At 43.9% G+C, this 22,795-nt stretch overlaps 1 protein-coding gene across 1 annotated transcript in view; it reads right to left on the bottom strand.

Moving 5' to 3' along the window:
- Positions 1-22,795, bottom strand: part of LOC126353750 (alanine--glyoxylate aminotransferase-like) — a 93,743-nt gene that overhangs the window by 48,272 nt on the left and 22,676 nt on the right. The window contains exon 2 of the mRNA XM_050002798.1: positions 20,338-20,530. Coding sequence (XP_049858755.1) covers positions 20,338-20,530 — 193 coding nt within the window. The remainder of the gene's footprint in view (positions 1-20,337; positions 20,531-22,795) is intronic.

Here is a 22,795-nt window from a genome sequence, read left to right as displayed (position 1 = left end):
AGGAGCTGAAGTGGACCGAGGAAAACTGACATTGTAATTATTAAAGAGCACTCCATATTTCCCCTCCATATAGGAAAAAGACATATAAATAACTGAGTGTGGAGGTTCAAAGGAGGCAGTTGTGTCACCATTCTGTCCATGTCCAGAACTGGACAGAATGATGATTGTTGAAGTTGCAGGCCAACGACAATGAACTTTTGATGATGGATATTGTGACCAACGAGCCCACTGAAAGTACCTCCAACCTCTGCTGCATCACCTTGGAGCCACAGCACCAAGAGGAGCAAGAGGGCTGCTGGCCTCTACTCTCTGGGTGACATCGTCCACTGGACTGCAAGCTACCATCAGCAGGGATTAGGATAGGGAGTGAACTCACGACTTCCTGTATGTCCGCGGTCACTGACTGAGCTACCCTGGGTAGATGGTTGGAGCTTCTAAGGCTCACTACAATAATGGTGGTCACTTTCTTCCCTTTGGCACTCTACATGGGGTCCACAAGTGGCACTTGAGGGAGCAGTCAGCCATGTTAAGGGCCACGGCCACTTAGTCGTGGCACGAATAGGAGTGTTACATCTACAAGGCTGGATGACTGGAAGGCCAATGCTGCAGATTCTGGCACTGGCATTTGCACTGACCCACTCATGCACACTGTGCGGCACCATCTACGAGTTCAGTAGGAGACCTGCTGTGTACCTTCAAAGTAATAAAGTCAGTGACACACTTGCTGGTGTTTCTCTGCATGCTTCGGCATGAGTCACACCTCTCTCCCAAACTATACCTCCTGGTTCTCCTGGTTGTTTTGACATATTAAAACCCCTGAGTTTGGGGGGGGGGGGGGGGGGGTTGCAATAATTTGGGATCAGTAAGTGGTTGTTTTGCTTTCCAATACAAAATATTGGGTCAGAAAGTGTTCGTCCATGCCCAACACTAAGTTCTGGGGGGAGAGTTGGTTTTGGTGAGTGGTGAGTGAGGCAGTGGCACTTGACATACAGGGTGTTTCAAAAATGACTGGTATATTTGAAACGGCAATAAAAACGAAACGAGCAGCGATAGAAATACACCGTTTGTTGCAATATGCTTGGGACAACAGTACATTTTCAGGCAGACAAACTTTCGAAATTACATTAGTTACAATTGTCAACAACAGATGGCGCTGTGGTCTGGGAAACTCTATAGTACGATATTTTCCACATATCCACCATGCATAGCAATAATATGGTGTAGTCTCTGAATGAAATTACCCGAAACCTTTGACAATGTGTCTGGCGGAATGGCTTCACATGCAGATGAGATGTACTGCTTCAGCTGTTCAATTGTTTCTGGATTCTGGCGGTACACCTGGTCTTTCAAGTGTCCCCACAGAAAGAAGTCACAGGGGTTCATGTCTGGCGAATAGGGAGGCCAATCCACGCCGCCTCCTGTATGTTTCGGATAGCCCAAAGCAATCACATGATCATCGAAATATTCATTCAGGAAATTAAAGACGTCGGCCGTGCGATGTGGCCGGGCACCATCTTGCATAAACCACGAGGTGTTCGCAGTGTTGTCTAAGGCAGTTTGTACCGCCACAAATTCATGAAGAATGTCCAGATAGCGTAATGCAGTAATCGTTTCGGATCTGAAAAATGGGCCAATGATTCGTTTGGAAGAAATGGTGGCCCAGACCAGTACTTTTTGAGGATGCAGGGACGATGGGACTGCAACATGGGGCTTTTCGGTTCCCCATATGCGCCAGTTCTGTTTCTTGACGAAGCCGTCCAGGTAAAAATAAGCTTTGTTAGTAAACCAAATGCTGCCCACATGCATATCGCCGTCATCAATCCTGTGCACTATATCGTTAGCGAATATCTCTCATGCAGCAATGGTAGCGGCGCTGAGGGGTTGCCGTGTTGGAATTTTGTATGGATATAGGTGTAAACTCTGGCGCATGAGATGATACGTGGACGTTGGCATCATTTGGACCACAGCTGCAACACGGTGAACGGAAACCCGAGGCCACTGTTGGATCACCTGCTGCACTAGCTGTGCATTGCCCTCTGTGGTTGCTGTACGCGGTCGCCCTACCTGTCCAGCACGTTCATCCGTCACGTTCCCAGTCGTTGAAATTTTTCAAACTGATCCTTTATTTAATCGCTTTTCGGTCCTTTGGTTACATTAAACCTCCGTTGAAAACTTGGAATAAACCATGTTGTCCACGGCATACTTGCACGTTGTGAACAGCACACACTTACAGCAGAAAGACGACGTACAGAATGGCGCACCCACAGACTGCGTTGTCTTCTATATCTTTCACATCACTTGCAGCGCCATCTGTTGTTGAAAATTGTAACTACCGTAATTTCAAAAGTTTGTCCGCCTGAAAATGTACTATTGTCCCAAGCATATTGCAACAAACCGTGTATTTCTATCGCTGCTCGTTTAGTTTTTCTTGCCGTTTCAAATATACCAGTCATTTTTGAAACACCCTGTAGGTACCAGCTCAGCACAATGCAGTATTGTGAGTCTAAGTTTTATTTATGTTTTTTTGATGTCTGCAGTCATTGTCAGAGTTAGCTGTGTGAGCTAGGTTTCAAGATGTTTGGAGTTACTTTTGCGAAATCATAGGAACCTGCGGACTTATCTTTCTTTAGAGGTAATGATGGATGTGGTAATTTAGTGCCATTGAGGTATTCATTTTGCAGTTTGTCTGGGCACAGATTGCTGTTTACCAGAGCTGTAGCAGATGTTTGTTCTGTATGTAGGCATACTGGTAATCTGTCTGTTAGTTGAACTGAGTGTAGATGGGTGATGATTCACTAGAGAAATGGATATGTGATTGCATTTTTTTGTAGGGTTAAATGGGAGTTCATGTTTTGTGTTTAAAAAATATCAGTTGAATTAAGGTGGAAATAGAGACACAAAATGGTGGAAACATGTGCTACTACCTTAGATGCAGTTGCAGTTTTAACTCAGCAAGTGCAAGCATTAACAGAGAAATTTGAGAGCATGAAAGAGAGATGTGTTGAACTTAATTGTGTGTTAGAGGCTCTTAAGGAGGGTCATGGTCAGTCACAACAGGAAAGTAAGTCTGGACTAAGGGTGCCTTCGGTTTCATATGACCCAGCAGTGATCACACTGGTCAATCCCTTCTTGGGCAAGGTAATGGAGGATGTGACAACATTAATTAAGTACATGGATGGTAACCCCATATGTTGCTAACATGCATTTGTCAGAGGATGCCAAAGCGTGTGTTGTCTACCATGAGACATCGACCAAAGAACATGCATTCTAGGAGTGGGCTACTGGATTGTGTCAGAGGTACCACAAGCAGAACAGTGAGCGATTTTTTGGGGAGAAATTAAGTAAGATGTTGATGCAATGCAATGAGTCTGTGGAAGCGTTCTTGGATAGAATCCATAAACTAAATGCAAAGACATATGTACAGACCCAGAATGCAGGAGCTAATAGGGTGCCGTTACAGGAGGTGGAAAATAGAGCAAGGGCCTTTTTGCTTGGTATACTTCTTGAAATGTCAAAGAAGGTATGGATGGAGAACCCAGAAGAGTCAGTTCTTAGGATCACAACACTTATAAAGGAGGTAGACATGGTGACAAAGCGGAGAGTGGGCCACTGCGTGTTCATTGCTGAAATCAAATTTTATGAATGTGGTCAGGAGGGGCATGTACAGAAGCACTGTAAGCAACCAGAGTGCTACGCATTTGGCATAGTGAACCAGTGGTAATTTGAGTTTAGATGTGGGAAGAGCGGAAAGCACCGACAAGGCAAGCAGCCATTAAATGCAAATGGGACTGCTTCAACCATCAAGAGGCAGACCCAGTAAACCATAATACAGCATAAGTTAATGCACAGACAGAATGTAGCTTAGAGGGATTAGTAGGTGGCAGGAAACAGAGATTTTTAGTGGACAAATGTGTGAATGTGTCCATTATCAGTCTGGACCTCATGAGAAAATGGAGACCAGAGCCACCAAAGTATATAGGTTACGTGGTGTTGGTGATAAAGGGTGGATCATTGGGTACAGCAGCAATAGAGTTTTTGATCAGGAAAATTAAGTGCAGTGAATACATGGAGATGTTGTCATGCTTAGGCAAAGATTATTCATTGAGTCTTGGGCTACACTTTCTCAATAAGCATCACACTAAGATTGATCTTATGCAATGCGCAGTGGAACTCAGTGAGACTCTGTTTCAACTGGGGGAAACAGTTGCAACTGAGACAATGGCAAAAGGTTCACCTTTCATGGGGGTGAGACCAACTAAACTGCATACATTTTCAGTAAAGAACAATCAGCAGGATAAAATACCAACAGGTACAGGAAAGATAGTGTGGGTTTCAGTGGAAACCAACTAGCAGAGGGACACATTATATGTGACTGACCTACTCTTAAACAATGAAGTGTTGGCTCTAAGCACTATGGGACTTAACATGTGAGGCCATCAGTCTCCTAGACCTAAACTACTTAAACCTAACTAACCTAAGGATATCACACACATTGATGCCCGAGGCAGGATTTGAACCTGCAACCATAGCAGCAGCATGGTTCCAGACTGAAGTGCCTAGAATCGCTTGGCCACAGTGGCCAGCTGTTGGATAGTTCACACTGTTTTATCTGCAAGAGTTTAGTGCATGTGAGTGACATTAATGGGGAATAGACGATTCCCATTAGTATGAATAACTTTGGCGGAGCTTGATAAAGGCCAAAGCTTTGACAAAGGCCAAAGCTTTAATTCTGAGAGTCGTTTTGTTGTACCTATCTGTGACTCCGCTATATGGTAAGCAGCAACTTTCCTTTCATAATATTGTAAGAAGGTACAGTCATTCACTGGCCTCTGTAATTATAATAGATGGTTTGTGAAGGTTTCTTGCTGTAATAGCCGTACTCTTCAACAAGCTACTGAAAAAGGGGACAAAATTCCATTGGTCACAGGAATTTTGGGAGGCATTTGAAAAAATGAAAGAAATTTTAGTTTCAGATCTAGTATTGGTTTTTACAGATTTTGAGACAGAGTTTATCCTTTCATGTTATGCTTCAAATGAGGCAATTGGTTGTGTTTTGGGACAGTTGGTACATGGTTAGGAACATCCAATAGCTTATGCTTCAAGGCAGTTAAACAAAATGGAGTGTAGCTATTCAATGACAGAAAAAGAGATGTTGGTGGTCATACATGGTATTACATATTTTCAGTGTTATCTGTGTTGTAGGAAGTTTAAGGTCATGACAGACCAAGCTTCATTTAAATCATTGCTCACTTTGAAAGATCCAGTTAGTAGATTAACTTGGCAGGCAGGTAGGTAAACTTAGTGAATTTGAGTATGAGGTGATCCTTAAGCCAGGGAGATCACATGCACATGCAAAAGCTGCGGGTTGGTGATGTTAAGTACACCAAAGAAGAGCACTGAAAAGTAGCAGCAGGCATAGGAAAGGGATAAGTTGTGTCAGGCATTTACGCTACAGCCATATTTAATTATGCATGAGGGTTTGTTGTGTAGAAAAGTGATGTGTGGACCACATGTGGTTGTTCCAGAGGGTGTTTGGAAGGAAGTTTCACCTCAAGCTCACAATCTTATGTTGTCAGGTCATGGTGGGCAATGTGCAATGGACAGATATGTAACAGAGCAGTTTTGGTGGAGGAATGGAAGGATGACATGGAGCAGTATGTTAAGGACTGTGTGCCTTGTACACAGAGGGTCGACTTTACGTATCAGAAAGTGCTGCTACAAAGGTTACCAGGAGTGTCCACTTCATTTTCTATGGTAAGGTTGAATGTCCTTGGCCCATTCAACAAAGCACCTGCAGGAAATAGGTATTTTCTCATGATCATTTATCATTTTTCTTCATTCTTTCCAATGGTACTGATGCTGGACCAGCAGGCTAATACTGTAGCACAAGCTTAGTAAACAACTAGGTATTAAAGTCCAGGTTGCCTGAGACCATAAGTACAAATTTTGTCTTGGAATTGATGAAACAACTATGACATGTGTTGTGTGTACAGAAGGTACAGACGAGCCCATTTCATCTGCAGACCAATGAGAGACTGGAACACATGTACAAGACAGTCACAAAGATGTTGAGCTACTAAGTAGGTTCTAGGCACAATGATTGGGACACTTATTTTACCTTACATACAGTGTGCGTATAATTCAAAAGTTCATATTGCAACAGATTTGTTGCTATTTGAGTTAGTGTACAGGAGGAAAATGCTATCTCATTTTGATGTTTTGATTCCTAAATTAGGACAAGATGGTGAGTTGGTGAGGAAGTTTGCCCGGAGAATTAGACAAGTTTGGAGGAATGTACCAAAGACAAACGTGGAGGGTTAGAATGCCATGAACAACTGAACAGATGCATGTGTAAATTGACGTAACATTGCGTTAGGTGGTGGTTAATGGTCACTGGTCCCTATAAGTCAAAGGGCAAAAATGAAGAAATTTTTAACAAAATACCAGGGACCATACCAGGTTGTGGAAATGGCTTCACTGGTCAAAAGGAATGATAGAGGGGATACCACAGTCATCAGTGGAGTACAATGTTAAAGATTCGGGATGAATCTTCTCAGAAGGGAGGAGGTATGCTGTGCCATGAATATCTACAGGCATGGATTTGGAGAATTGTTGTAAATATTGTGCAGCTATGGATGGAAGACAGTAGTTAAGGGACTGATTTGGAACACCTGATGGCAGGCACGGGCAGTGCTGATATTGAACAAATGATTCTGTGAGACAGGTTTACAACACCACTCGCAGGTGGAGAGGCATGACCCAGCGGCAGTATACAAGTGTGAAGTAATCAGGGCAGCACTGGGCACTGACGTGCTGTGAAGAACCCATATGTTGCAATTGCAACAGTGCATAGTGACTTGTGTGTAGGGACCAAAGCAGGCTGAGGAGACCTGACATCTAACTATTAAAGGGCACTCCACTTGTCACCTCCAGAAGAGATACATCAGAGGTGTAGGGAAAAGACATATAAATAAGTGAGCCCAGAGGCTCAGAGGAGGCAGTTGTGTCATCAGTCTGTCTGTGTCTAGAAGTGGAGAGAATGATCACTGGTGAAGTTGCAGGCTAACCATGATGACCTTATAGTGCCAACCAGCCCACTGAAACTACCACCAACTTCTGCTGCACAGTTTCATCATAGCTGTGGTGGGGCGCATTGCACCTTGCAGCTGCACTGGTTTGATAACAAGAGGACTGATGGCCTCCACTTTCTGGGTGATAATGTCTGACTGCAAACTGCCATCCGCAGGGGCAGAGCTAGGGCATGAATTCGCAGCCTTCTAAGTGTAGAGCTGTCTGTGATCACTAATTGAGCTGCTCCGGGTGGACAGTCAGAGCTGCTAAGGCTCACTAAAATCACAGTGGTCAGTTGCTTCCCTTCAGCACTTTACATGGGATGCATAAGTTGCACTTGAGGAAACAGTCAGCCATGTTCCAGGCCATTGGTGTGTCTAATGCACACAGTGGTCACTTAGGTGTGGTGTGAGCAGGAGTGGTATGCCTGCATTGCTGGGCAACCGGATGCATATGCTGCATATTCCAGCTTTGTCACTGGTGCTGATTCATGCATGCATGCTGTGCATCACCAAGTTCAATGGAAAGCCTGTTGTGTACATTCAATGTAATAAAGTCAATTATACATTTGCCCATGTTTCTCTGCATGCTTTTGCATGAGTCACCCCTCTCTCCCAAACCTTAACTCTCAAGCATTCTGACATATTACAACCCCTGAGCTTGGGGGGTTTTAATAGAAGTATACTAACAACAGATTATGGTTGGTGCTAAGAAAATTGATAACTGGTTTCAGAAAGTAAGGTGCACATGTCATCTCATGCTGAGACTATTGCACAACAAGAGTTATGCGTTGAAACAGTGTACATGTTCTGGGTTTCCAAGAGCCACAGCTATGTCGTGGTATAAATGAAGGTGCATCACAGTGTTGGGAGTGAAATGGCATGCTAACTGGAAACATACTCCAAAGCTGAAGGATATGGGGCAGTACAATTCTTGTGGGCAATAATTATGGAGGACCGGAGTATACCAAATTTCATGCAAATATGGTGTCACATGTTTGGACAAGGCATGCTAACTGGAAACATACTCCAAAGCTGAAGGATATGGGGCAGTACAATTCTTGTGGGCAATAATTATGGAGGACCGGAGTATACCAAATTTCATGCAAATATGGTGTCACATGTTTGGACAAACAGTACTCACAATAAAAAATCAATGCCAGAAACATCATTGGCACTCTTGATTAATGTATCCTAATAAGCACTGGTGCAGTATCATTAGAGGTGCCACTGGAATATGTACCAGGTGCAATCTCATCAACCGAGACTGTCACTATAGCCTCAACAAGGCTTGGGAACCAGCACTGGATAAGATTGAGAAGACACACTGCAAACACAATGAGCTGGTGGCCATGGTGGAAGGAAATACTTATAAACTGTGATGCAACATGAAATTCTAGTGGTACATGGACAAAATGCATTGTGTTGACAGACTGTAGTGAAATAGTGCCAACAATTTAACAATTTGACCAAGGTCACCATACAGTCCAGGTCTTGTAGATTATACTGACTTTTGCATATATAGACTTGTTGACTGTGTTGACAAACAGTGTCATGTATCCACATTGCTGCAATTGGATCACACCACTGCGTCTTGTCAGCCACAGATGCTGACATAATCATCTCTTTGGCAGCCATCAACTGCATTGAGTGTGGATAGTGTATGGAGTGGCTCACAGGGGAAGAGGATATAAGTTGGGTAAGTGCCCCCAGGAAGTCAGTTCATCAGCACACCTGATGTCAACACAACTGACTGCTGAAATATTGTGCTTGTTGGACACTATGAATCGACAGTACACACATCAATGGTTAATTCAATGTGTAATTACTATATATACATATATATTGGAAGGAACCAGATATTTTAAAATAAATCACAGCTTCTCCTGTTTCACTATGCAGGTGCTGGTTTCATCAGTTACTCTGTACTAAGCATTTATGTAATTTATCTGATGTCATAGACAAGTATCAGTTATCTATAACCTGGAAAATTTGTAAATTGACTTAATAAACATGAGCATTAGTGTTAAGCAGTACTCACATCCCTGTGTTCAAAAATTTCAATTAACTAGAGGAGAAAAGCAGTTCTGATATGCAGTACGAGTGCTTTCACAAGTGGTCCTGACTCTAGTAGGGCAGGATATGCTTGTGATTGGGTTGGAATTGGATGAGCTGGATGGGTGCATAGGACATTTCTTGCATTTGAGTCTTCCATAAGGCTGTAGCCCACATAGCAAAGGATTTGGAGGTGCTGGACCATTTTACAAGAGGAAGATCTGTGGACAGAATGTTCATCATTTTCAGATTTTCTGTGATTTTTGCTTAGCCGTTTGTATAGGGATGACTACCAACTACCCACCCACATGAAATACCACTGTCAAACTGTGGCCAAGAACACAGTTGCACACCCAATGGTGGAATACTCTGCTGAGTGCAAAATGCTAAATTGCAATGCCCGAGAGATGGTGCTTATTGTAAACAACTAGCACCACAACACAACCATATACGAACCAAGTTTGAAATCCACACATATTACAAAAATGGATGTATGTTTGCGTATGTTCCACATACCCTCCTAATCATTTTCAGATTTTCTGTGATTTTTGCTCAGCCATTGTATAGGGATGACTACATACCCACATGAATGACCACTGTCAAACTGTGGCCAAGAACACAATTGCACGCCCAGTGGTGGAACACTCTGCTGAGTGTAAAATGCTAAATTGAAATGCCTGCTTTACAATCGATGCCATCTGGATCCTACAACTCCCCAACACCAATGTCCCTGAATTACTTAGATGTAAATTATCATTTTCACATGTCATTCAATCCTGCAGTCCCCATGACCTCAATTTCCATGGCCCAGTCCTTCATCTACCTCCACTTCTGTCCCTAAGCACCCACTTCATTCATTCTACTCTTACACTCTCATCTCTAATGTCTCTCCCTTTCTCTGTTCTACCTGTTCCTCTCCACCCCCCCCCCCCCCCCCATCCCACTCCCTCTCATCCCCTCAATCCCAGTGTGTGCTACATGCAACACCCCTAGCCTGCATTGGAGTGAGTTCACCAGTGCCCAACCACTTGCTGCCTCTCCCTCACAGCCATCAGCTTCTCTTTGTAAAATGCAAAGGGAACAAACAAATAAACTTGAATCATTAAAACTGCTGTTCACAACTGCAGTCATACTATCATGCTATATGATAGTGCACACACAGTGAAGTACAACTATGAGGTAAAAAGCAGACAGCTTGCCAATTCCAAGTAAGAATTCACGTGCCATTTCCTCGTAGTGCAAGTATTTTCATGTCTATGGCACTGGCTTTGTTTATGCCTTCGTTCATTCTGCTTGGCCATGTATCCTGCCATGCAGCACGTGAATATCGAAGCTGCTGCACCTGCAGCAGGAGTTTTTGTCACTTCACCACCACCTAGATTTTACAACATGTTTCCTGCAGTTTCATGCCTCAATACTGTTGCCACTCAACAATGCAACATGTGACAGCAGACTCAGGCTTTGCCTCTCCAGTGAGTGTGCATCAACATGTGCATTTCAAAAATGATAACAAGAAGAGCAAAGTTCCTGCATTTCATCATGCTGACGTGGATCCTGCATTTCATGCACAAACTATGCATCAGATGCCAGCCGCCCAGGCGACTGTTACAACAGTGCCATGTGCAACTTCACCTTTATTAGGACAGACCATGTATACCAATCATGCTCCCATGATGTCTGAGTGCTTTACTGCTTCATAATTTACAAAGTGAACAATGCCCAGCGTATATCACGAACATTTCCAGACCAGTTTCTGCATCCAGTGAGTGCCCCCCAGTGCACTTTACAGGCCCCCTCCTGATGTGAAAAATGTGCCACATAGTGATACTAATTGTGGTTTCTGCACCTCCAAACATGCCCTGGCTTGTCATGTCAACAGCCTGGTGGGAGCATTTTACTGTGCTGCTCCATGCATGTCTCAATTGTACCTAAATTGATGTTCACATGCCCCTCACATGCACATGCTCTCTCCTGCAACCTGTGAACTCATCTACACTCCAGACCTTTGGTTCCATCAAGCTTCAATGCTGCCTCTCTGATGGCCTCTCCCTCCCCTGGATCTTCCATGTGGTGGACATCGCAGAACCAGTCCTGGGAACCGACTTCTTATCACATCAACAACTGTTTTCAAATGCTGTTCGAGGTTCTCTTTTTCACCACACCTCTAACTCTCACATCCTGTGTGACCGAGCTCTGCCACCTGCTCCAAGTGTAAATGCCATTAACTGTTTAGTGCATCAGTGCATGGCTCTTGTGAGCAGGGCTTGTGCAACCATGAATTGCTTCCTGGTGAAAAATGCCACTGTGAGAACGTTGTTTTGAAATATCACATTGAACATGCCAAGGATGAGCTTGCCGTGATCACCGCCCACATCAATTCACACTGCTTGGCAGCACCAACACCCAAGCCTTCATCCGCCTCACCTGACAGCTCCGCTCTCACTAATGCCCTCACTGGAAAGCAAACTTTAGGGACACAATGTGTTCCCTGGATGGAACCAATGCGCGCAGCCTTCCAGGCCCTGAAAAACTCTCTTGCATGAGCCATCGCTCTCGCTCATCCAATCTTGGATGCTGAACTCTTCATCTCCATGGATGCCAGTGACTCTATGGTAGGTGCAGTCCTACAACAATGCCACAACAATGTGGTCATGCCACTTCAGTTCTTTCCGAAGAAACTTTCACACACCCAACTGTGAACTTTTAGCGGTTTATGAGGAGGTGAAACACTTCTGCCCCAATGTCGAGGGCTGACCTCTCCACATCCTGACTGATCATAAACTATTAGTAGATGCCATATGCAACCTGCCTCTCATCCCTTCCCCCCCCCCCCCCCCCCCCTTATTTTTGCCACTTAGATTTTATCTATCAGTTCTCTACTGATGTCCACCAAATCAAAGGCGCTGACAATGTCGTTGCAAAGTTCCTTTTCTGCATTAGCACCATCTTAACGATTGTCAACCTTTCCGACCTCACATCCCTACAAAAGCAGGATGAGGATACACAGCAACTTCTCGACAGCATCTCCACTTTGGTGTTTTTCACCAAAGCAAAATTCGCTGGCGTCCAAGAAGAAGTCAGGTGCGACCCCACTGGCACCCTCCAATCCCTCATCCCCATCCCCCTCCACCATTCAGTGTTTGACACACTATATCCTCTAGCACACCCCAGAATTAAGCCACTGACATGCCTCATGTCAGAACGATTCATGTGGGGAGACATAAGACACGATTATCAGATGTAGGCCTGGAAATGCATCACTTGCCAGTGCGGCAGAGTCACAAGGCACACTGTTCCACATCTCTGTAAATTCGACATTCTATCTGGCTACTTTGACCATGTGCACCTGGACCTTATCGGCCACCTTCCCCCCACAGAGGGCTTTCATTGTGTCCTTTCTTGCACTGATCGTTTATCTCAGTGAGTAGAGGCCTTACCTCTCACCAACATAACTGCCAAAACTGTGGCTAATGTTTTTGTTTCTTCCTGGACTTCCTGCTCTGGCTGCCCTGCTGCCATCATCACTGACCAGGGCTGGCTCTTTGAATCAGCACTTTTTGCCCAACTATGCCAGCAACAAATGTCACACAATTGCCAACCACTTCCAAGACAGCACTGCAGTGTCACGATAATCTTTGGACCAAGGCTCTCCCATGGGTACTCCTTGACCTGTGGTCATCATACAAACCAGATATCGAGGGCACCATAAATGAGTTCATCTATGGTGAAATCATGTCCTCTCTGTTACAACCATCCTCCCCTAACAATTCCACCTCTCTTCCCAATTTCATAAAACAGATCTGAAAGCATTTTGCAAACATTTTCCTAACCCTCGTCTAGCCATAGTCCCTCCAATTCCCACGCGCCCTCTGATCTCCTTTCGTGCAAGTTCCTTTTTTTCTGCGATGACTCTGTCCAGAGTCTGGGCCCCATTTGCCCCACGATATTCAGCCCCATAAACCACACAACTAACATGATAGACTTCTGTGTTAAAGATACGCCATTCACTGTTTGTCTCCACTGCTAGAAACTGGCACACCTCAACCCAGTCTCTTTCATGTCCGATGATGTTATGCAGCCTCCTAGCACTAAGGATTCATCTTCAAGCTATGACCCCTCAGAGCTGCCTCCACAACCTTTGCCTGAACATGCATCTGCATCACCATCAATGCCATTCCTCGGGTACTCTCCCTCTCTCTCTCTACCTCATCCCTTCTACCTCCTCTAGTGGTTCTGGAAATCGATGTACTGTCCGAACGTGTGGAGGATATCACCATCCTTATTGATGACAATCACATCTTCCTCCTGCTGCACCTCTCTGGGAGACACCCCTTAACAAAGCACACTGTCCATGTGGGTGGAGAGGCCTGCATATCCTCATGAAGCTGAGGGCTATGCTGAAGGTAGAAGACCTACTGCCGGAAAGGCCTTAGCTGATGGATCAAACTAAGAGTGTCCCACAATGTCCGGTCTTCCTTATCCACTCCTAGTCTTTACCCAATTCCCTTTCCCAACCCAAGGTACGATGTGATCCATGCCATGGGGTGCATGGCACATGTGAAGGTGTGTTGCAAATGAAGTCTAGGGATACCGGGCGACCTCCCTGAGTAAGGAGCCTTACACCGTACGGGGTTTCCGTGGTATGGACCACGTAGATCCCCAAATTTTGTGGGAGCAAGATGAACCCGACTGATGAAAACGATTTAAAACAAACTGAGGGGCAAACTAAGACCTCAGACACCCAGTCATTGGGGTCAGGACTGATGGAATGCACTCCCACTACTGAATCAGGGTGTAGACCTGAGCAAGAAGTGGGAACTGTAGCTGAGAAGATGGACCAGATCAAGATTAAAGCCTTGTCTGGGGCCCAGAGGAGGAAATTTCTCAGGGAACAGAAACAAAAGGAAGGAAAAGAATAGGTTCCCAAACAAAAGAGGAGAGAGTAAAAAGGCCTTGAGCCCAAAACCCCCAAGAAAAAACGGTCTCAGATTGAAGGGAATATGCAGACCCCTTCAACGTCAGCATGAGGATAAGGGAGGAATCTAAGACCCTCCTCACAGGATAACAAATCCATAAAAAGCCAAGGCAAGAAATAGGGAAACAGACCTATAGTATTGCAGTCTCAGTTTTTAGGATGGCAGTTACCCGAGAAGGTTATCAACTGGCAGCAGGAGGAGCTCGTGCAGATGACCGTCTGTGAAAAGATTGAGGGGGGGGGGGGGGGGGGGGGGGAGGATCTGATGCAGGACACAAATTCAGAAGGGTCTATCTAGATAATGGTGCCCTCATTTTTGTCTGCGAGGGGGTGCTTGCAGTGGAATGGCTCAAAGACAAGGTGCTCATGATATCCCTGTGGGAGGATGCAAAGCCGCTGGTCAAGATGGCAGCTGAGATTCTTAAGATTGCAAAGATATGAAAATGGGTACCAAGGATCGAGAAAATAGGGCTCCACAACCCAAAAGTCTCGACAGAGGATTGGAAAGTAATCAACCAGAAGGCTGTACAGGAAGGGTGAACCCTGGTGCTGGAGGTCAGAGAGGAGTCCCTGAAGGTGATACAAGAGTAATACCTGAATTGTTTTTAGGGTTTGCAGGTTGCTGTCAGGGTAATCAAAGACCTCAAAACCAATTATAGCTGCAAGATGGAGACTTGAGGTGCTGCAGATCAATCTTCAGCAAAGTAAAGGTGCTTCTGCTGCCCTGAGCCATCACCTGGGGAGACAGGAAGTGGACATGGCCCTGATACAAGAACCCTACTTATGTAAAGGAGGTGTATTGGGCCTCAGTGGTACAGGAGGTAAGTTGATTTATTACAGAAATCTAAGAAACTCCAGAACAATCATTTATGTGAGAAATGGAATTTCTTTCATGCCAGTGATGGATTTCTGTTCTAGGGACTGGCTGACCATCAGGATGCAGCAACGTGAGGAAGGTATCACGAGGGCAATTGTTTTGGCCTCAGCATACCTTCCTTACAAAGACAGCTCTCCTCCTCCTCTTGAGATGAGAAGACTGACAGAAGCTTGCCATCGGCAACGTGACCAACTGTTGGATGGATGTAATGCCAGTGCCCACAAGCTAGTGCGGGACAGCAAGGACACCAACAGTAGAGACGAGTACCCCCTTGAATTTCTCTTGTCCAACAACTTGGAGGTCCTGAACAGGGGTGATGAACATATATTCAGGAACAGCAGAAGGGAAGAAGTAATTGACAAAACCTTCGGTTTCATGATGATGGTCAGTTATGTCAAACAAAGGAATGTGGCACCAGAGCCATCCTCCTTGGACCACATGTATATTAAATTCAAGGTTGAAATGGGAATGAAACAGACCATGGCCTGTAGGAATCCCAGGAAAACAGACTGGGAGACATATAGGAGGGACCTTGACTTAACCTTATTGGAAACTAAAACTTCAATAAGGAAGTAGAGTGTGAGGAAGTAGCAGAGGCTGTAACCTCTGCCATAATTATGTCATACCAGGACAACTGCTCAGTAACCAAGAAGTGCACAAATAGGAGTGTGTCTTTGTGTAACAACAACTTTGAAACATAAAGAAGATGGGAACAGAGACTGTTTAACCTTGTGAAACATACAGGACAATGGGCAAAATATTGTGAGGCCCTTGTCAACTACAACCTTGCAATTAGGTAAGCAAAGCAGGCTTTCTGGAAGGAATTCTCTGAGGAAATGGAGGGCATGGCTGCTCAAGCCAGGCTTTGCAAAATCCTCACTATAGTACCAACTAATCCAGGAGGTACATTGAGGAAGGAGGATGGGGAATACACAAAGACAGCAGATGAGATGCTGGAATTGCTCCTCAAAATTCACTTCCCTCATTGTACTCTGGTAGATAACACAGACCAGAATGCAACCCCTGAGAGACAATGATTCTCAGGCATTTGAAGAGAGGACTGGGAAACGGCCAAGGAGTGTGTCGACTTCAGAAAAATCCAATGGGTGGTGGGATCATTCCAAACGTTCAAGTCATCTGCCCCAAATGGAATTTTTCCAGCTCTCCTGCAACAAGCAGTAGAGAATCTTATAAGAGTCCTATGCAGGTTATTCAGGGGTAGCCTAGCTGCAGGAATCATTCCCAATGCCTGGAGGGCAGTGAAGGTTGTCTTTATTCCAAAGCCAGGGAAGAATGATCATACCAAGGCCAAGGATATGAGTCTGTTCTCCTTCATTCTTAAAACATTGGAAAAACTGGTTAATGTATATGTAGGGGAGAGGAGGCTATCTAGGGCTCCTCTTCATTCAAACCAACATGCATATTGACCAGGTAAATCGTGTAAGATAGCTCTTTACCAACTCATTGGGAAGGTGGAGAAAGAACTTCACTTTCAGGAAATAGCCCTCTGCGTCTTCCTGGACAGTGAGAGGGCTTTTAGTAGCACAACCTATGATTCCATGGTTAGGGCAGCAGAGGTGCATGATCTAGGGACCACTATATGTAGGTGGACTGGGGCCATACTTAGTGGAAGGAAGGTAGAGGCCACCATCATGATTGAAAAGATGGTAATTAACACCATTAGAGGTTGTCCACAAGGAGGGGAGGAGTTTTGTCACCTTTATTGTGGAATCTACTGGTGAAGTCACTCATTGAGAAACTAAATTCCAGACAATGCTTTTGCCAAGGATACGCAGATGACCTGCTCATAGTAAAACTTGGCAAATTTACTGACACAGTCAGGAATATGGCACAAAGTGTGCTGGACATTGTGCAAGATTGATGCAGGAAACAGGATCTAAGGATTAATTCTAAGCAGACTGTTGTGATACCATTCACAAAGCTGTTGAGGTACCATTCACAAAGAAGCATATCCAACACTCAAAGTTTGAATCTAAAGATTTTCAATGAAACTCTACCTATGAAGGGGACAGTGAAATATCTAGGGGTAACCTTAGATGAGAAACTAACATGGACCCTCACATTAAGAGCATATGCACCAGGGTGAAAGTAGCATGTACCAGAAGAGCTTCTGGCTAAAACTGGGGCCTAAGCCCCAGACGTATGCACTGGATATACACCACAGCGGTTAGACCTAGGATCTTCTATGGGGCTGTAGTGTGGTGGAAGAAGTAGAACAGCAGGTTGCAGCTAAGGAGCTTGTTAAGGTGCAGAGACTGGCCTGCTTAGCCATAACAGGTGGGATTAGCAAAACACCAACTGCTGGGATGGAAACCATGCTGGACATCCCTCCATTACACCTTTGGGCCTAGATGCAGGCAGCAGGTGGTGTATGCAGACTCAAAACTGGTAAAAACTGGATCTCATTGGGTATCCAGAACCACACACTAAAATAGTGAGTGAGGCAAATATAGGAATGGTTGGTGAAATGCTGCCTGACTATATAGTAGCTCCCAACTGCTTCAACAAGCCTTACGATGTAATAATTGTAAGCAGCGAGCATTTAAAAAAAAAAAAAAAAAAAAAAAAGTTCAACACTGTACAGGGTACAATGTCTGGTTCACTGATGGGTCAAAATCAGACCGATGCACTGGGGCCAGGGTGTACAGAGTTCAGCCAAGACTGGAGGGCATCAGCTCTGTAGGAAAATTGGCCTCGGTACTCCAAGCTGACATCAGGATGTGTGCGCAGGAGAATGTGCATAGGTGCTACAAGGGTCGTAGCATCTGCATCTATTCGGACAGTCCTGAAATCATTGACAGCTCCTGCAACAAGATCTAAGATTGTTGTAGAATGACACAGCGTTCTGGTGCAGCTAGGGGGGAGGCAACAGGGTGAACCTAGTGTGGGTCCGTGGCTACTCAGGGATCAGTTGCAATGAATAAACTGACAGATTGGCCAGGATGGGGGCAAAGAATCCATTCATTGGACTGGAACCTGTCCTGACAATCACCAAGGCTATGATTAAGCTAGAACTACAAAACTAGCTCAGAAGACAGCTTGTCGAATACTGAACCAAGGTCTTACAACACTGCAAGATACTGATGCCTAAGCCATGTTGTAAAAAGTAGCTCTGTAATCCTGGGCTTGAACTGGAAAGAGATGAAACTCATGGTTGGACTGATGACCAGCCATAGGAATTTCAAAACACACCTACATGCAATGGGTATAACAGAAGAAGGCTCTAAATGTAGGATCTGTGATGAGAATGAAGAAACTGCATCACACGTAATCTTAGAATGCACTGCACTGGAGAGCAAGAGACACATAATTTTCAGGACAATTAGACCTGAAGAAACTGGTAAAGGGACTCCTTGCACTATTTAAGGGCATTGGTTGGCTTTACTAGACATACAGGAAGTGATACTGCACAATAAACTTGGTTTTGGTGGAGGCAGTGGCAGGTTAGACCAAAACTGTTTTAGCTTCCCTGCTAAAATCAAATCAAATACAAGACAACTCGCCCCACCTAACTGGGGACCCAGTTCATCAGTTAATCGCTGGCTCTCACCCATTCCCACCCAGGGTCGACCCCATGCTCCTCCAAGCTACAGTCACCCCCACAGGGAGGGTGTTCAAATGCTGCCAGTCAATCTCATGGGGGACACGGTCCCTCTCCACACCACTCCATCCTCACACAGGGGCCGATGCCTTATCTGCCCACACCACCTACGGGAGTTCCATGTCGACATCCCACCATGGTCCCTGCCATGATAACCTCCAGAGATTGACATCCCCATCACATCACTGCCATCTCCCTCACTGCCTTCACTGCCCAAAATGCCCTCCTTCCACTGTGCTCAGACTGTGCTACATGCTGCAGGGGTGTGTCTGTGTGGCATCGACAAGTACGAATGACATATCTCCATCATTGCAAGTTCTTTGACTCTGTAGCCTAATGGCTCATAGAGGGTCTATACAAGGGGGATGAACATGAAGGCAATATTATAGAAATGGAAGAGGATATAGATGAAGATGATTTGGGAGATATGATACTGTGAGAAGATTTTGATAGAGCATTGAAAGACCTACATCAAAACAAGGCTCAGGAGAAGACAGTGTTCCACTAGAATTACTGAAAGCCTTGGGAGAACCAGCCATGAAGAAGCTCTTCTGTCTGGTGTACAAGATGTATGAGACAGGTGAAATACTCTCAGATTTAACGAAGAATAAAATAATACCAAGTCCAAAGAAAACAAGTGTGGACAGGTGTGAATATTACCTAACTTTCACTTTAATAATACATGGTTACAAAACACTAACATAAATTTTTAACAGCAGAATGGAAAAGCTGGCAGAAGCCAACCTTGGAGCAGATCAATCTGGATTATGGAGAAATGTAGGAGTACATGATGCAATACTGATTCTGCAATGGGTTAAGGAAAGGCAAATCTATGTTTATAGCACTTGTAGGTGCAGAGAAAGCTTTTGGCAGTGTTGACTGGAATACTCTGAATTTCTGAAGGCAGCAGAGGTGAAATACAGAAAGTGGAAGGGTATTTGCAATTTGTACAGAAGCCAGATGGCAGTTATAAGAGTCGAGGGAAAAGAAAGGAAAGCAATATTTGAGGAGGGAGCGAGGCAGGATTCTATCCTGTCCCCAATGTTATTCAGGCTGTACATGGAACAACTAGTGAAGGAAACCAAGTAATTCTATCAGAGACAGCAAAGGACTTGGAAAAGCAACTGAATGGAATGGACCGTGTCTTGAATGGAGGTTATAAGATGAACATTAACAAGAGTAAAACAAGGGTAGTGGAATGTAGCTGAAGTGAATCAGGTGATGCTGAGGAAACTGAATTAGGAAACAAGACACTTAAAGTAGTAGACAAGTTTTGCTATTTGGGTAGCAAAATAACTGATGGTGGCAGAGAGAACATAAAATGTTAACTGGCAATGGCAAAAAAAAGCGTTTCTGAAGAAAAGTAGTTTGTTAACATCAAAATAGATTCAAAAGTCAGGAAGTATTTTCTGAAAGAAAAGATCAAGAAAGGAATACATTAAACAGATTCAGAAGGGTGTAGGTTGCAGCAGTTATTTGGAGATGAAGAGGCTTGCACAGGATAGAGTAGTATAGAAAGCTGCATCAAAGCAATCTTCAGACTGGAGACAACAACAACAACAACAACAACAACAACAATAACAACATTATTGAATGATGCAGTTAGAAGTAATTTAATTTAGCAGTAATGATTTAATAAGAGAAAAGCTATGAAATACATTTTCTACAGAAATAATGAGCAGACTGCAAGAAAACATTGAGAATTATTTTATAAGCTAGGAATAATTATTATTCTTACCAAGTCTTTCAGCAATATCTGCTGCTCTTTCACTCCATATTCCATTACAGGCAACAAGAACTGTATCTCCTGGTTCATACAGATTCACTATAGACGCCTCCGTTCCTAGAGTACCTGATCCACACATTGCAAAAGTCATCTCATTTTTTGTCTGGAAGACATACTGCAAACCAGCCTTTATATCATCCAGCACCTAAATTAGAACAGCAACAGATCTGTTAAATTACCTGTCATGCTCAGTTATTTAAATAGCTCTATACTTACAAGATTTTCTAGATGACACAATCAAAATTTTTATAGTATGAGTCAAACAATGGAAAGTTCAGGAAGGAATGTAACAAAATTAGAGCGGAGACGCCGAGTTGCAGCTGGGCACATCAAAAAGATTCTCACAATTATAGCTTTCGGCAATTAAGGTCTTTGTCAAAAATAAACACACACACACACACACATATATTCACACAAACACACACATGGCTGCAGTTGCGTTTGTGTGTGTGTGTGTGTGTGTGTGTGTGTGTGTGTGTGTATTATTGACAAAGACCTTAATTGCCGAAAGCTATAATTGTGAGAATCTTATTGATGTGCCCAGCTGCGACTTTTGTCACCTCAGTGTAAGTGTAAAATGAGAATAAACGACAGTAATTATGTTGTCTGCATATTATTTCTCACATTTTCGCTAAAAATCTATGCAGAAATGAGTACTAAAATGAAATAAATTGCTATTTGTAAAGTCATAGGAAGTAGAATAACATCCAAAAGTTGATACAGCCATAAACTTTTAGAATGTTTTGTGTACCAGACAAAAGAGAGAAAAGATGTTATTTGGACATGTGTCTGGAATCGCTTAATTTCCATGTTAGAGCTCATTTTAGTTTCATCAGTATGTACTGTACTTCCTTGATTCACTGCCAGTTGGCCCAATTGAAGGAAGATAATGTTGACTTCGGTGCTTGTGTTGACATGCGACTCATTGCTCTACAGTACTAGCATCAAGCACATCAGTACATAGCATCAACAGGTTAGTGTTCATCACTAACGTGGTTTTGCGGTCAGTGCAGTGTTAACAAATGCGGAGTTGGCAGATGCCCATTTGACGTATGGATTAGCACAGGGCAATAGCTGTGATGCTGTACATTTATATTGAGACAGATTTCCAGAATGAAGGTGTCCCGACAGGAAGACATTCGAAGCAATTGATCATTGTCTTAGGGAGCACGGAACATTCCAGCCTATGACTCGCGACTGGGGAAGACCTAGAATGACGAGGAGACCTGCAATGGTTGAGGCAATTCTTCGTGCAGTTGACGGTAACCCTAATGTCAGCATCAGACAAGTTTCTGCTGTACAAGGTAACGTTGACCACATCACTGTATGGAGAGTGCTACAGGAGAACCAGTTGTTTCCGTACCATGTACAGTGTGTGCAGGCACTATCAGCAGCTGACTGGCCTCCACGGGTACACTACGGTGAATGGTTCATCCAACAATGTGTCAATACTCATTTCAGTGCAAATGTTCTCTTTACGGATGAGGCTTCATTCCAACGTGATCAAATTGTAAATTTTCACAATCAACATGTGTGGGCTAACAAGAATTCGCACACAATTGTGCAATCACGTCATCAACACAGATTTTCTGTAAACGTTTGGGCAGGCATTGTTGATGATGTCTTTATTTGGCCCCATGTTCTTCCACATATGCTCAATGGAGCAGGTTATCAGGATTTCATATGGGATACTCTACCTGTACTGCTAGAACATGTGCCTTTACAAGTACAACACAACATGTGGTTCATGAACAATGGAGCTCCTGCACATTTCAGTTGAAGTGTTCATACGCTTCTCAACAACAGATTCGGTGACCGATGGATTGGTAGAGGCAGACCAATTCCATGGCCTCCATACTGTCCTGACCTCAACCCTCTTGTCTTTCATTTTGAAGTCATGCTGGTACAGTCTGTTGCTGTGTGTTTCCATTTCATGATTAATGTGATTTGAAGGGAATTAATAAAACGAGCTCTAACATGGAAAGTAAGCGTTTCCGGACACATGTCCTCATAACATATTTTCTTTCTTTGAGTGTGAGGAATGTTTCCAGAAAGTTTGGCCGTACCATTTTGTAACACCCTGTATAGTTACTCATTGACTAGTCTGGTGTGGCAATAGACAACAGCAAAAGTACAGTCAAAGTTTTAAATTTCTCATTTAAGAAATCATTCATATAGGAGATCATACAAACATACCAGCATTTGAACATTGCACAGACCACCACATGGAGGACACAGTAATAAGCATCACTGATATAGAGAAACAACTGAAAGAGTTGAAACCAAGTAAGTCCCAGCTCCTGGTGGAATCCCAGTTTGGTTTTTACAAAGAGTACTCTACAGAATTGGCTGTGTTTATTGCAAATATTTCATTCAGTGTAAAGTCCCAAGCAACTGTAAAAAAGGGCAG

The sequence above is a fragment of the Schistocerca gregaria genome, chromosome 3 (assembly GCF_023897955.1).
Source record: "Schistocerca gregaria isolate iqSchGreg1 chromosome 3, iqSchGreg1.2, whole genome shotgun sequence".
NCBI lineage: Eukaryota > Metazoa > Arthropoda > Insecta > Orthoptera > Acrididae > Schistocerca > Schistocerca gregaria.
The sequence above is the reverse complement of the archived record's forward strand: the minus strand, read 5'-3'. Positions and strand labels throughout refer to the sequence as shown.